The 16,662-nt window shown below is 34.3% G+C and overlaps 1 protein-coding gene across 4 annotated transcripts in view; it reads left to right on the forward strand.

Moving 5' to 3' along the window:
* The window catches only part of DACH2 (dachshund family transcription factor 2), a 660,631-nt gene that overhangs the window by 206,354 nt on the left and 437,615 nt on the right, over positions 1–16,662 (forward strand). For all 4 annotated transcript variants that reach the window (XM_032258714.1, XM_032258711.1, XM_032258715.1 and 1 more), the window contains exon 2: positions 6,009–6,047. In XM_032258714.1, the coding sequence (XP_032114605.1) occupies positions 6,009–6,047 (39 nt within the window). The remainder of the gene's footprint in view (positions 1–6,008; positions 6,048–16,662) is intronic.

Genomic DNA, 16,662 nt, shown 5'->3' on the forward strand with positions numbered 1-16,662 from the left:
AACAGAAACATTGTGGACAAAGATGACATAGCATTAAATGATCTAAAATTTATGAAGGTTTTGAGGAATTTTAACGTTTAAAGCTTTATACAGTAGAAATGATTTCAGGCAGGTTATCTAATAATAAGTTTATGTATGTGACTGATATTTACTGAATTTGAATTTGTCGAAGAATATCATTGAAAATACTATTTGGGATACCTTCATAGTACCACTAAAGGTATTTAACTGGCATCATCCTTGATGGCACATATATTCATATTTCACACATACTGAAATATTTATTGTTGTACCATGAGAAGAGCAAGTAATTCTATTTTTTAAATGAACATTGCCTTGAAAAAGACATTTGATGCTGTGAACAGTAATCCTATTTTTGATATTCTTTGTTTTTCTAGGACATATGAGAAATATCATTGAAACTGCTGAGGCTCCTCGGACAGGACTAACAAAATATTGTTTGTATAAAGGATCATCTATCAGGGACAAGTGACATAGGGTCTTGCATTCATTGAGTTATATTGGCACTCTATGTTAATACAAGAGTTTATGTGTATATAACCAAAACCCTATCTCCTACAAACAAACAAGTAAAAAAATTCCATAAGCCCATTTATCTTCACTACCACCTCATCCCATATTCAATTTTTTTTCTCTTGACTATCACTTTAAATCTCACTGACTTTTAAAAGACTCAAATGTGTGCATCAAAATATATCAGAAGCAGCAAATATTTAACACAATGAAAGTTTTTGTTATTCTCAACTAATAAGAAAAAAAATTTCTGAGTGGAGGCAAATGGTCAGTTTGAATTGTCTAGGCCTTGGTTCAGAAAATCGTATATTTGGAGACTTAACAGACAAAGAGTTTGTTTAGATGCCTTCTACAAACTTTAATAGACATGAAATATACAGGTTATTAATTTTATACCTTTAAAATAAGGATATCTTCAGGGTTTTTTTTCTGTTAATGTACATGTTTACCAAAACATTTTCAGAATTCATAAAGTGGTGAAATAAAGCAACAGTTGTCATACAAGATGCATAAAGTTATCATCTAAGAGTTAGGAAAGGTCTCTAAAAGCTCCAATAGTGCAAATCTCACAGTTAACACGATTTGGTCATGTCTCCAAAGATAACTTTTAAAAGTTTTACCAGCACATATTTATTGGCAGTTTATCCCCTACTGATGATGTCTGATAGGAGGTGGGGAGGCATTGCTTGACTTATATTTTATTTATTTATTACATTTTATTAGCAAATAAACATTTTGTTTATTGTGTTGGGCTAGAAAACCAAATTGCGTGACTAGCAGATGTTACCTGTGTAAGGGGCAGCTGAAACCTAATTTAGTAGTTTCCGAAATATCAACAGCTGACTCCCATTTCAGAGCGTAGGGAACATTTTCATTGATCCTTTGGAATTTTGAATATAGCTTCTAGTCTGAATGATACTGTTTCTGTGAGTGTAATCAGAGTTTGTTTCTTATTTAATCTCTTTTTATCTGAGGCAACTTGCTTTAGGTGCTATTCTGTATATAGTTGTGTCAACTTCAAAGGTCAAAGGCTCGTCTTCATTAAGAAAATACATTGTCTTTTATAAGGTAGACAGATGATTTAGCACACTTAGTGCACCTTCAATCAATACCTTACACACACGGAAGCTTCCGGAAATCCCATACTTTCTTTGGGGAAATTGACTAATATTTGGGTAAATCACCTTTAAAATAGCAGCCATAAAACTCATATTCTTCCTGGGTCCTCAGAAATAACAAATTCATTAAGAGAGCCGGGTATAAGGTCATAAGAAATTGTGGGAACTGTGGGGAACAGTAGAGTGCATGCTCTTTCTATGGGGCAGCCATTGCTAATCTGCTTCATCTAGTTCTCCCAAGCCAGTAAGAGTATGAAACCAGTATTGCCAGATCTCTCATTTTAATAAAAATTTCAGCTTTTATTTTAGATTCAGTGGTACATTATTTTAGACTTGGGGGGTACATGTGCAGGTTTGTTATGTGGGTATATTGTGGGTTGCTGAGCTTTGAGGTACAAATGATCCTGTCACAGGTAGCGAACATAGTATCTAATAGGCAATTTTTCAGCCCTCGATCCTCTTTCCTCTCCCCTACTTCTAGTAGCCCCCAGTGTTTATTGTTGCTGTCTTGATGTCCATATGTACCCAGTGTTTAGCTCCCACTTGTAAGTGAGAAGATGCAGTATTTGGTTTCCATCCCTGTGTTAATTCATTTAGGATAATGGCCTCCAGCTGCTTCCATGCTGCTGCAGAGGACATGATTTGGTTCTTTTTTATGGCTGCATAATATTCCATGGTGTACAGGTATCTCATGTTCTTTATCCAATTCCCTGTTGATAGGCACTTAGGTTGATTCCATGTCTTTGCTATTATGAGTGGTGCTGTGATGAGCATACGAGTTCATGTGTATTTTTGGTAGAAAAATTTATTTTCCTTTGGTATGTGCCCAGTAATGAGATTCCTGGGTCAAATGGTAGTTCTCTTTAAAGTTCTTTTAGAAATCTCCACAGTACTTTCCACAGTGGCTGAACTAATTTAAATTCCTACCAAGGGTGTATAAGCACATTGAAATTCAGATTTTATGTAAATGTTTAGATTTTTAAAGCTCTGTACAGAAAGATCACTGGCTTAGAGAACAAGGGAGACACAAATCTTGTCTCTTCTACTACCTAAATATATATGTAATGTTTATCAAGCATATTGTGCTACCATGAATATAAAACAGACATGACAGTCTTTGGGAGGAGATTAAAAAAGTGGTTCTCTAACATACAGTAGAGGAAGCAGGATTAAAAATGTAGGGTCAGGAGCTGTTATTCAGGTCAGTATATTGGGTGACCTGACCTTATCTTGCTCTGCAACTTTGGCCAAATAATTGAACATCTCAGGGGAGAATTTCCTCGTCTGTTAAATGATGGTGGTAGCAGGTAGTTAACCAATGCCGTTCACGCACTCCCAATATATCACATAGAAAAAGAAAAGATATAAGAGAATTGCTCCCCTTATTTTTCCTTCTACTATACATTAGTAGTTTCACTGAAGTACTTTAGAATCCAGTTTGAAATCCCTTGCAGTAGATAATTCCAAAGTTGACTGTATCTTTAAAACGCCCTGTTTGAATTACTTTCCTTTTTTTGACAAATCAGTGAAAGGAACATTTTCTTTAGCTTCCTGCAAATCAGAGGCTGAACATAATATGTGATAATTTAATAATGATTTTTCAATTTATCCTAAAGAAGACCAAAATGCTTAAATTCAATGAGCCTGACTTTTTAACTGGACTCCTTATTATGTGGTATTTTATTGCTTTTTGTCATGTGTCTTGCATGCTGTTTCTCTATATTGTTAAATGAGATTCTGTGGGCTACATTTAGGTTTCAAAAGTGAGAATGTCATATCTCTGATTCTCATACTAAACTGACACCAATCAAAGATGAGCACACTGCATAGCAATCACTGTCATTAACTTTGTTGAGCTTCACATTCACATGCCCAAAGTTGGAAGAATCAGAGTATGAAAATTTATTTATCAGTGGTACAGGATAAAAATGACTTTGACTAATTCTAAATAAAGCCTGCTCTCAATGATTAACTTCTGGGTCTCAGCCAGAGTGGAATAACTGTCTAGTCATAACTTGTGCATAGGGAGAGGGTCTCTCTACGGTAAGGTTAACCAGTCTTAATGCAGTACAATCATGATGATGATTGGAATTAGTGAGCTGTGTAGAGAACCCTTATTACTTACCAACATATGTTGCAAAACCTCAGTTCTTAATAGTTTTGTTGATGGTAGTTGTATATTGAGTTTTGTATCTTACGCAACGTTCTTGACTATGTGTAACCCCTGTTTTGTTAGTGGCTTTATAAGAATGTGAACATATGTATATTTAAGCCACAAAGATACATTTTAGTAAATTTCAGGCCTTTCCTTCATGATTTTTGTTTCATAGCCAGAATCACAAGTGGGAGGGGCAGCAAAAAGAAAACTTCAGTAGACAAAGAGAAAATAGAGGGAATACAGAACATTTTGGACCAATTCCAGGGAACTCCAATGATTTTTTTTTCACATTATAAGCTATTCTATGCTGAGCTGATAATATTAGTGCCATTATCTGCTTGCTCAATAAAATTTTCAAAAATGTTCGTTATTTGGCAAAGTATAAGGAAAACTAAAATGAGTTAATTGATATCACTAAAAGAACAAATTCAGAAGTATAGGAGTCACATTTTACTTAGAATATAAAAAATGAAATATGTGTATTTAACTTGTAGGCCTTAAAGCCCTAGAGTTATAGCTAGTTTGTTAAGCACTATTATAAAGTACATTCCTTACACTGGACAAGATAAATGAGAAATTTTCAAATATCAAGATAAACTCCTAATTTTCTAAGAACGTTTTCAATCGTTAATTAAAGAACAGTTAACTCATGGGCTTTCATATATTTACTGGATAATTCTAATAAGAATGTTTTAGTAGTCAATGATTTCACAGTCTAAGTTTAACCTATGAAGCCCATGCCATAGGAGATATAAATGATTTTTATTTTGGTGACTTAGTATAATTAAATGTGTGTGTATATATATATATATATATAGTGATAGCCAGAAAAAGTTTGTTGAGCTTAGAAAGTTTTATAGTTTAAAAAGAGGGGGATCTTTGGTAAAATTGAAAAATGCCCTCAAATCTAGTCATATGTAGCCCATTAAAATAAGGAAGGATACATTATCATTGACTTGGTGCGTATGATTATATTTTATTTAAAAAACGCGTCACCTCAGAAGAGGTTGTGTGAGTGAGTTGTAAAGCAAAATCAAATAGTTCTGACAGTGAAGGGAAAGAACATAAGAGTAGGTAAGGAAAGGCTCACCTTCGCTCTCGCCTTCTCTCCCCAGTAACCCCAGATATATTTCCATTTATGTATTTTAGAAATCTCTCTACAGACTTTCAGCAGTGAAGCAGTTGCTTTCCAAAGGCACACAAAAGAAAAACAAAAAGATTATTTTTGTTGTTCAACAAAAAGATGATGAACTAACCACAGATATTTGTAGTGGGCATTATAGGAAGGTTCCCGTTTCTGTATTACTAAGAAGTGCATTATGGCTTAAAATAACCACATGATAGTCTTCATAGTTTTCTTTTTTTTTTTTTTTTGCATGTCATTTTAGATTTCATTGTTCTTTATTAAAGGATTGGAGAACACTGGGAGTTACTGCACTGCTGGAAAGAATAATTATTTTGTTAACAAGGCTAACTGTGCTTTTTAAACGGATATCTTTTGTATGTGTTTAATTTCTTTTGTGTGGATGTAGGTATGACTGTGTGTGTGTGTGTGTGTGTATGCGCGTGTGTAACCCTTGTGAGGAAGATGTAAGATAATTCAGTATGCTCCAGAAAAATGCATATAGTGATCCGTCTGAGATCAGTGGCTCCACGTTTAGGAAATAAGCACAACATTGATATTGGCTTACTTTCATCATCCTGTTGACCAAATAAAAGATGAGAAAAATTAGAAAGGGATTTTCCCCCCAAAATGTTGGAATACCCAATGGGATGGGAAGGAAGGCTCTTGAGAGAGAGGGAAAAGACATACTATTGCTGAATTTATTTTGGAATTGTTACGACCCAAGGCCACTTTCTTCAACAGAAATCTCTTACCTTATTTCCTTGCCTTCATGTGTGGAAAAGCCCTAAATCACATGACATTTCACATTATTCTTTGTTCAATGGGGGTTATACTAGAAATGTGCTAACATTATTCATATATTTAAAACACTAATAGTAATTCAGGCTGCCTTATCTTCTGTGTGCTCTTCCCTGCTGGTGTTTCATTGTGTGTAACCTATCTAAAATTTCTGCAGAATTTAGGAAGTTTTTTTGTGAAATATAATAAAGCCTTGATTAATTGGAAGCTAACTAACCAGAACTCTCAATTAACCAGTTTTATTTATTTATTTTCTGCTACACTCTCCTTTTAGAAGGAAGAGGCAAATGACAAGAAAACAAGCTGTTAACAGGTATTTATGTATTTATTTTTTAAAAATCAACTTCCTGAGAATGTCCTGGAGCCTGTACAGATTGAGCCACACTTTCATAATCTTATTCCCTGTACTATAATTACTAAGGTAGGAAAGTAGAGCCATTTAGAATTTTCAGCAGCAAATGCTGAATCTTGCTTAATCCTTAGTTAGTAATGAGAAAAAAATGAAATCCAAAGAGTTAATTGCAACCTGTCCATCCACTTGGAGGTTCTAAAGCAGAAGTTATAGAATGGCTGCAAGGTTGGTGGGTATTGCGTGAACATCACTGACATAAAAACTATGACACCCATGTAAAATAATGGGGAAGTTATTCAGATGCCCACCTGCCCCTTTGTTCTGGAATGCTTAGGAAGGTACATTCACTTTTGCAGGGCAGCACAGGCTATTAAGTGTGCTACAATGATGATGGAAAAGAATCTGGCTTTCTAATCTTCTGAGTCATTCTAAGCATTAGGCACAGATATGTGTTGTAGGCATGCTAGAAGTTTTAAAACATTTAAAATCTTTTTCTTCTAATAATATATTTTAAACAAATATTTGGAAGTCTAAGAAGATTTATACTTGAAACCTCTTAAAATATCTATGAAAACTTAGTCAAAGGGCCATCAGAGCTAACACATTGTTCCCGGCCTCAGACATTTTAGGTTGTAGTGGTGAAAAAAACACACAGTGAGTCAGAGACAAGCGTGAAGGAGGGGAACCCATGATCCTAAAATATATTTTGATAGTTCCTGTCGGTAGTGACCCCTCTTCTCTTCCACACTTCTTTTTCAGGTTACATTACCTTTTGGTGATATTTTTCCCCCTTCCTTTAGGGCTGCTCTTGATGCAGGTTTTATCCATATTTTTCTACAAGAAAAATGTCATAAGAGCTGTATGGGAGATGAGGACTATACCATGTGATTCATCCTGGGTTTTCAACACGGAATATGAAACATCACTATGGTGGTGTTTCTAATATCTGTGACATTTTCTATATTAAAAGTTAGTTTTAAATGCCATGCACACTAAATAATACCGAAGTGACCTGAAGCAGTGGATGTGCCTCCTTAAGTGCCAAACTTTCTATTAGACAATGACATCAATGCTGAGGAGACTAAAACTCAGTAGATTTTATTAATGACTGACTTTAACTGGAAAATATTAAATGGATTAAGTTTTGAGTTTAGGCTTGGATATTGAAAGTGTTTCCGATTTTATATGAATGCAATTGAATTCAGATGTTGAAGCTGGCTTTCATTTTATTTTTAATTTTCTAGTAAAATGACATGCGAATTAAGTCAAGTTCTCTCTTCATTAACTGTAGCAGTAGTTTATAACTATATAGATTTATTTCTGGATAATCAAAACATACATTTCATATGTACATATATATATATAATATTTTTACATTTACTGCAATCTGAGAAAAATTATGAGGTGTTTTTGAAGGTATATGTGTCAAGTCACTCACATAAACTACAGAGAAACCAGGAGAGTCGCAAACTCTACCGCCTACTGAGGCAAGGCTGCTAACATAAAGGAAAGATTATAAGCAATATGGAGTGGTGGGGACTATGGTGAACTGGAGAGTATATATATTCTTTGCCAAGGTGGTGGCTATTACTCAGCTTGGCTGATTGTTACCATGTGGGAATGTGGGCTCAGTGTTGTTAAGATCTGACTTTTTAAAAGAAGCTGGGAATCCAGATTTTTACATGAAATTCTCCAATTCTTAAATGTTGATAACTAACTCAATAAAAAGCCAAACAGACAAAAAAGCAACACCTCACAGGCAAAACAAAATCCATCTGGGGTCAGGATCTAGCCCATGGGCTGTCAGTTTGCGACCTCTGCTCTAAATTGTGAGTCAAGGTATTGCAATTAAAAAAAGAATCACAGTTTGTTATAAATGCACCTAAAGCCCTTGATGATGGAAAATTCATATAAGGTAAATAAATGACCAGTGGAGTGCTATAAATAATTATTCGGGTACTCAAAATGGTGGTTTTGCACTTTGTGAGTTTTTTTTACTGCTTCAAAATAGGCAATATAGTTTTTCCTGAAAATGATTTGAAAATTAAAATTAAATTATTATTTTTTGCTTTCATATTGTCAGTGAAATGCAGTACAAAACAGATTATTACCTCCATGTCCAAAAAAAATAGTTAAGTATAGTTCTCATCACATAACATAATTAAGGTTCCTATTTAAAGTCCAACTTATTTTGTTTTAATAAGAAGAAAGCCATATGTATAACATGTGTTGTTTTATTTTAAATTGGCTTGCCTTTAAACAAATTCCCAATTCCATTTAGCAAAATTCCTTTATTTTTACAAATGGTTAAAATAAGAAATAAAAGAAATGTAAGTAGTTAACACAACAAAACTTCATTTGAACTTTTGATAGGCATTGACAAAGATAAAACAAAGTTGGTCATCTGAGATTTTATTAAAAGGTAACTGTTTGACTGATCTGAGACTTTGCTTGTTTGTCTGTCCTGCCATGGACCTTAGCACATAATCCCACTGTGCTACAATGCTTTTGACATCTGCATGCCCCTTTCATCACTGGCAATCCAAAAGTATATTTATCTAAAAAGGAAACAATTAAATTCCAATCTCTCTAGAAAAAAAGAAGAAAGAAGGAAAAACAGAAAGAAAAACACCCCACTGTTAAACCTGCTTTACACAATGATCTGTACCATAAATCCTTAGTGAGGATGGGAAATTAACATTTTCATTTCTGATGAGAAACTCGAGAATTTAAAAAAAAAGGAAAAAAAGAGAAATGAAGGCATAATCGCAAATCCTAAATGAGCTAGAAAAAAAACTCATTTCTTAACAAATCATTGTAGTTGGAAGTTTGACACAAACACATATGAAAGAAGAGAAATTGTTGGATAACTGGTCAACACATATGACAATATGCAAAAGAGCTGATGTTTACGTAAATAAAATTTGGGTAGACAGTGCTGCCTTCCCAGATCATCACCTAGTTTTGACCACAAGTAATCTGTTATGTGATTGGGACGCAATATGTTTAAATACACTAATTAATGAAACGTATTTACTAAAACTCTAACAATTAAGAATCTTTAGTTAAGTGGTTAGCCCTCAAAGATAGAGGATTTAAGAAATAAGTGATTATTTGATGCAATTGACCAGCATAGACCTATAAATGAGATAATACAGGATAAAATGTGGATGGACAGTTAGTCCTTTTTTTGGCAGAATGCAATAACACCTAACATTTATTAAACATGAGTTTAGGGGATTTTTCATATGTTAGTTCTTTTAAACATCATAACAACTCTATAAGGTAGGTGCTACAACTATGATCCTTGTCTTACAGAGAAGGCTAAATGATTTACTCAAGGTCATACAGCCTATAAATACCAGAGACAGCATTTGAATCAAGGCAGTCTCATTTCAAAGCTCATATGCTTTGGCCTAGTATATTTTACAACCTGCCAAATGGAATCAGACTAATTACAAAAACACCTCATTTACTATTATATATTAAATAACTTATTTAAAAGTGGCATTTCTATTCAGAAATCAAGTTTGGCAGCATCATTTTGATAGTGCAATAAGTTAGCAAGATTAATTTAAAAATAGTTCAGATAGAGCAGGAAGAACAAAAAAAGGAAACAGCAGGAAATACTGAGAAAAACCTGCGGATCAATATTCAGGCCTACATTTTGCTACATTTAATTCACAGTTTAATTTAAAAAATTGTATCTGAAAAAAATTGTATCTGTGAAACATTAATATTATGACTAACAAGAATCTCCGTTTTACTCCACAAATGAAAGATGACCACTAGTCCTAAAATCAGTATATATCATTGCTGTGTTTTTAAAATTATGTGTGTATTTATACAAAAACCACATGTAATGTTGATTTTTGTGCTTTTAAAAATTTTTGTGTTTTAAAATATATTGAGCTGATGTGATACTGTACTATTCTTTTTAAGTGTTTTCACATTATATTTTTGAGATTTATCCATATTGATACATATAAATCTATTTCATTTTTTTTATTGTCCATTATACTACCTTCTGTAACACAATTTGATAATTCTTTCCTATATCCATATGTTGTTAATTAGGTTGTTTCCAATTTTTTGTTGGAATTTGTGCTGCAATGGACATGTCTTGCACCTGTATGGGAGTATTTCTCTAGGATATAAGCCTAGAAGTGCAATTTTTAGGTTGAGGGCTATGTATGTCTTCAACTTTAATGATTGTTGCCAAATTGTTCTCCAAAGCTGTTCTGATTTACACTCCTACAAGCAATATACAAGAGGTTCCATTTCCTCACATTATTGCCAGTGTAGTAGATATTTTTAATAATCTGTTTGAAGGAAAAATAATTATTTGTTCTCTTGTGACTATACATATGAAATATTGATTCTGATCACTTAGCACAGATAACAATGTTTACAGATACTATTTTGCCATTATTCTTCATTTTAAAACATATGTAATTAAGATAAACATTAAGGATACTGTTTTAAATTTGTAAAGTATTTTCTAGGTTACAAGCACATTTCCGTAAACTTTCATTTGATGAGACAATATGGTATAGCAGAAAGACCTCTGGGGGGAATAAAAGAGTCATCAGTCCATGGACTTAACTCTGCACATAAATATGTGGCTTTGGACCTCAGTTGCTGCATCTTTTAAGTTACAGTATTAGACTAAACAATCTTTTAGATAAATAGTATAAGCTTTGATCTATGATCCATATCTTCCCTTTTCCTTGAAGCTATAATTTACTTATTGTGCATAAAACATAAAGAGAAAATTGAATTGGGTCAGTTTGTGAAAATTGCGGTAACACTCTCTGGCTCAGTTAATAACATCATTACTTTACCTTCATTATATTTATGATTCTTCTAATTCAAGGACAGTTAGGGATAGATGGTGGAAGAGAAGATAGGACACATCATTTTGAATTCATGTTCAGCTTTTCCCATTTCAAAACATCACAATATAAACGCTGAAATGAAAAGCAATGAAACCTCAACAGCTATTTGTTATGACTGTGTTTGCTTTCAAGCTCTTTTTATGCATGTTTCGGATTCAGAAGACAGTAGTCAGGATTTTCAGCTCACTTAATGTTTGATTCCACCAGTACTTTTACGGTGCTACACATAACTGCTTAAAGTAGAGAGAGGACTCAGGTTGAGTGCTCTGTATACCCTTCCTTCCTCCCCCCCCTCCCTCCCTCCCTCCCCTCTCCCTCCTTCCCTCCCTCCCTCCCTTCCCCCCCTCTTTCCTTCCTTCCTTCCTTCCTCCCTCCCTCCCTCCCTTCCCCCCCTCCTTCCTTCCTTCCTTCCTTCCTTCCTTCCTTCCTTCCTCCCTCCCTCCCTCCCTCCATCCCTCCCTTCCTTCCTTCTTTCTTTCCTTCTTTTGGACACGAGCCCACGACACAGCCTCAGAAGGTCCTGAGACATGTGCCCCCTTTATTTCTTTTTGAATAACGGGATAAGTAATTAGATTTTATGTTCAGAGAGAGACTTTTTATTAGAAAGATCTGGATCTTTATCCTGAGGTTTAAAACAGAACATTCAGCCTTTCTTAGATTCTATGTGTACAGGAAAGGCCATTGAGTTAGAAATCAAACTGTCTAATATTAGAGGAGATTAAAGTAGAAAGGGAACCAGTAGAAACTGATTTTATTTAAAGTTCCAGGGTTGCAAATATACTTTATTTACTTACATTCACACACACACACACACACACACACACACACACACTCTCTCTCTCTCTCTCTCTCTCTCTCTCTCTGTCTCTCTCTCTCTCTCTCGCTAGCATAGAATATCTGTTATTTTCAACGACTTTTAAACAGAAAACTTAAGCAGTGAGGACACTGAACACTGATTATGAGTGAAGCTTCTACTTAGGGAAGGTGGCAGTTCTGGCAAACAAAATATAAATCAGTTAATCTCTTGTGATGAAGACGTTTTTAGAGACCTCTCTTTCTATAAGTAGTCCTGGGAAAATGTTTTGACTATAGCATTCCTAGAAAGTGAATTGACCTCCTACAGAGCTTCAACACCAGATATTACAAGAAAATTGTGGTTCACACACTTTGTTCAAATTATCTTCAGATTAATACAATTCACATGCATACACCTCATTGTCCAAATGTGACAATAAGCCTAGAGAATCCTACATAAGATGCTTTGAGCCTGTTTGTTAACTGACAATGGGGCCCATATTTAAGACCTTTCATTGCTATTTTTGCTAATTGGCATCCTGTTTTTAGTGTAACCATACTCTGGAAACCACTGTTTCATTTTGTTGCTTCCACTAGCTCAGAGCATCAAAACCTCTGCCAAGATAATCTACAGTATTTTTGCCCAGATCCTATCTATTCTATGTGGAGATTAAATTAGGTTAGCTATCTTTGTTCATAAACATGAAATAAATCACTTAAAACACAAGCTATCCCAAAACCTTTAATACAGTTTCAACGATGTAGTTCAGAACATTTTCAAGACAACACTTCTTGGACATAGTTCATCAAGTAACTGACAAGACTATTGGGAAATTAGTACTCTCCTTAAAAAAACAATGTTGCAGTTGCTCAGTATTTATTAAAAAACAAGAAAAGAGGCAATATGAACATTGTTTTATGGCCTTTATCACCTGCATTATTCAGAAGTCCTATATGTATTTGAGACATTGGTAGATCTCTATTTGCAGAACCAATTGCAGCCATTCCATGAACTACTCCTTATTGAGTATCCTCACTTTTGTTGTCTGAGCGAAGCCTTGGCAAACAACATTTGTCATCTTTTATCCACAATGCATCAAAACCATGGACACGTTTGTCTTTACCACTGACTTCCAGAATACTGATGTGCTATGCCAAGAATGACATCTAGATAATAATAGTATATTACTATAAAATAGTCCCTTTTGTTATTACTGAAAACCCAGTTTGAACCTTGAGCAAGTCATTTACGTGCTGTTTCTTTGGGATTATCTACATTCTTGTCCACTCTGACCTTGTAATTTTTCTCACAGTTGGAAATGTAATGCAGAGTGACTAAGATAATGTTGTTTACACAGACTTTAAGTGGAGTGACATTATAGTCAAGCAAGTGTCACATCATCCAAAGTGAAGAAAGACTTAATTACCATAATCCTGTGAATACTAAAATTTCTTAGCCATGTGTAGCATAATAATGTAATGCATGTATATTTAATAATGCAAAGGTGTCTCAGGCTGTGTGTTTCTTTAAAAATGAAAGCAAAGTGGGATTACAGAAAGAAAGTAGACTTTTGAAATTGGAGGATACTTATCTGAATGTTCAGGTGAAGTCTGTCCTTTCTTTTAAACTCAAAAGAGTTGCCTAGTGACATGAAAATGAAGGGGCTGCTAAAATATCCATAAATCTATACACCAATGAGTAGGGTGACAGACCATGAATTTCTCTGGAGGGCACAGGGTAGATGTAACTAAATGACTGAGACAGGATAAAGAGGAAAGGCTCATAACCACCTATTATTGTGCAATGGGGAACATATCATTAATTTACAAAAGAGTGGTGACATTTTCTAAAATTGTATAGCCCTATTCTTAAAAGTTTGTCAGTGTAACTAATTAGTTTCTAAAATGGAGTTGATTCTAAGACCCAGTATGAATGCATTTGAAAAGGCAAGCCATTGTCCCTAAATTGGTAGGGTTTGTAATACATCTTGATGAATGCTACAAAAATAATGTTAAGAAATAGGACTATTATGGCTTGTAGTCCTTGAAGGAATTATGTTCCATGGCAACGTGCCCTAAAGACATGACCTGCTTTCTGTTTTTGATAACACTGAGTTTTCAATACAAAGAATTCATCAGTTCTTCTCCCAGTGTATGAGGACTCTAAAGATCTTTTGTTATTTTAGGCTATCATTGGAGTTTTTGATTTTAAACTAATTTTAATGTTCAAAAGCGGACAAGTATAAAATGAATCAGCAAGAAAATGTGAAGTTGACTGAAAATAAATTCATTAGAAAGGTGAGATGTAAAAAATGTGTAGCTCAATCAATAGATTTATATAAGCGATATTCATAATTTATGACACAAAATGCTGGATCATCTGATACAGTGTTCCAGATGTTTTAAAAAATGTGCAAAAGCCATTAATACATGTAAAACATTGAAGCCTGTTAATAACAGCAGCCATGCTTTACAATTAGGAGACTTTAAAAGGATGGTGAACTGATTTATCGTTACAAAACCCTCTTCCAATAGAGAATACTTTTTCCGAATATATAAATAAAATTTTCTTTGATTTTCATTTGAACATTGTCCATTTGGATATTTTCCTTTCAACTGGCTAGTCCTAGCCAAACAGTATATTAATGTAATATAATTTGTCAGCAGCTCTGTACTGTTCTGTTGCTTTAAAATGAAACTAGTATAAATTACAAAAATGGTGATGTTATATGCTTTATGCTGCAAGTTTTACAAATACCCACTAAATCACGTATTAATGTTTCTAACATACTAGGTATAAAGAAGATAGTGGTTTTTACTTTTTTATCATGAGTTATATTTGACAATAAAACACGCACTGTATTAAGCGAGGGGATTTGGAACATTAAGTGAAGGGATTTGGAACATCTGATTGACAGATCCCATTTAAACATGGTGTATACATAGAGGCAGCCCTCTGTATCCATTGTTCTGCATCCTTGGATTGAAAATATTTGAAAAAAATAAACAAACAACTAAAATAGCAAGACAGTAATAAAAACAAATACAAAAACTATTCAGTATAACAACCATTTACATAGCATTTACATTGTATTAGGCATTATAAGTAATTTAGAGATGATTTAGAGCATATAGGAGAATGGGCAGAGATTATACGCAAATACTATCCCATTTTACATAAGAGACTTGAGCATCCATACATTTTTGTATATTTGTGGGTCCTGGAACTAATTTCCCTGGGATATTGAGTGATGACTATATTCTACTTTTTGGTAGCATTAAAATCACATTGTGCTTCACACAGTTTATGTCTGTCCAGCTCTCTGTCTCCAAAAATGACTCTCTGAATTTTGGAACTAAATTAGATACAATTAATGTAGGGTAAAGCGCTTTTTAATACCTTGGGCTCAGCACAGAAGTGGTTAGAGACAGTATTTTTGTTTTTAAATACACTTTTACTTTTAGGACAGTTTGAAAAATACAGAAAAACAAGCAAATACTGCACTGAGAGTTCTCATTTACCCCACAGCCAGTTTCCTCTCTTGTTAACATCTTACAATTACTCAATCAATTTGTCACAACTAATGAAGCACTGTTAACTAAGTTTATACTTTATTTATTCTTCTTCAGTTTTTCTCTAATGTTCCTTTTCTGTTCCAAAATGTAGGATACCACACTTTATTTAACCCTCAGGTCTCCTTAAACTCCTCTCAGCTGCGACAATTTCTCCCCTTGTTTTCAATGACCTTTATAGTTTTGAGGAGTACTGGTCAGGTACTTGTAGGATGTCCCTCAACTGGGGTTTGCCTGATGCTTTTTTCACTATTAAATTGGGATTGTGTATTTTTGGGAGAAAGGCCCCAGAGGCAAAATGCCATTTTCATCACATCATGTCAAGGGTATATACTATTATTCTGACTTATTCTTCTTGAGGTTGACCTTGATCACCAGGCTCAGGTAGTATCTGTCAGGTTTTTCTATTGTAAAGTTTACTTTCTTTCTTTTTCTTTCTTTCTATATCGTACTCTTTGGAAGTCTTTGGAAAGCAGTCACTGTGCAGAATTATTTGGAATTCTTCTAAATGGAAGATTTCTCTTTTCTCTCACATTTATATATTTATTCAATTATTTATTTGTATCAGCAGCAGATTTCTAGGTGTTTATTTTATACTTTAGGTTATAATCCAATACTACAATACTTATTTTATTGCTTAAATTTTTCAGCTTTGGCCATTGGGAGCTCTTTCATTAGGTTCCTGTGTATCTTTGACATGCCGCAATATTGTGGATTTTTTCTTACAGTTCCTTACTTTCTTTCACTTGATGTTTCAGACTCATCTTGTATATTCCCTGCTCCAGTCCTAGAGTCAGCAGCCATTTATTCAAGTAGTCGTTAGGGGAATTTTTGATCTTCTCAATCCTAAGAAAGTGCTAGAGGTGGCCCAAAAAGAGGGTTGGAGAGAATCTCGTAGTTTCATTTTCTTCTTTGTCTCCTAAATTTTCCATTATCCTCATAATGCACATAAGTCTTATTCTCTCACCCTATGAATTTGCCCATTACTTTTATAACATCCAGCAGCAAGAAAAGAATGAAAAGCCACATCGTCTTCTACGGTCACACACCTTAATTTTCATGCATGGATTAGAAATGTACTCTGTAACTCCACCATACACGTCCTACCTGAAACCTGTCCCCTTATTCCACATCCTAATACACTACTTAATCTTCAGTTTCTGAGTCACTATGGGCTCATTTTGTTTTTCTGAGGGGGAGTTTTGGTGTCAAATAAATTTGTGAAATATGGGGTTAAATAAAGGTAAACAAACTTGTTTACTGCAGGTCTTCTTGGAGCCCATAATTTGTTACTTTGCTTTGTGAATATA

Source organism: Sapajus apella, unplaced genomic scaffold, assembly GCF_009761245.1.
Source record: "Sapajus apella isolate SASKATOON/1434 unplaced genomic scaffold, GSC_monkey_1.0 scaffold104, whole genome shotgun sequence".
Taxonomy (NCBI): Eukaryota; Metazoa; Chordata; class Mammalia; order Primates; family Cebidae; genus Sapajus; species Sapajus apella.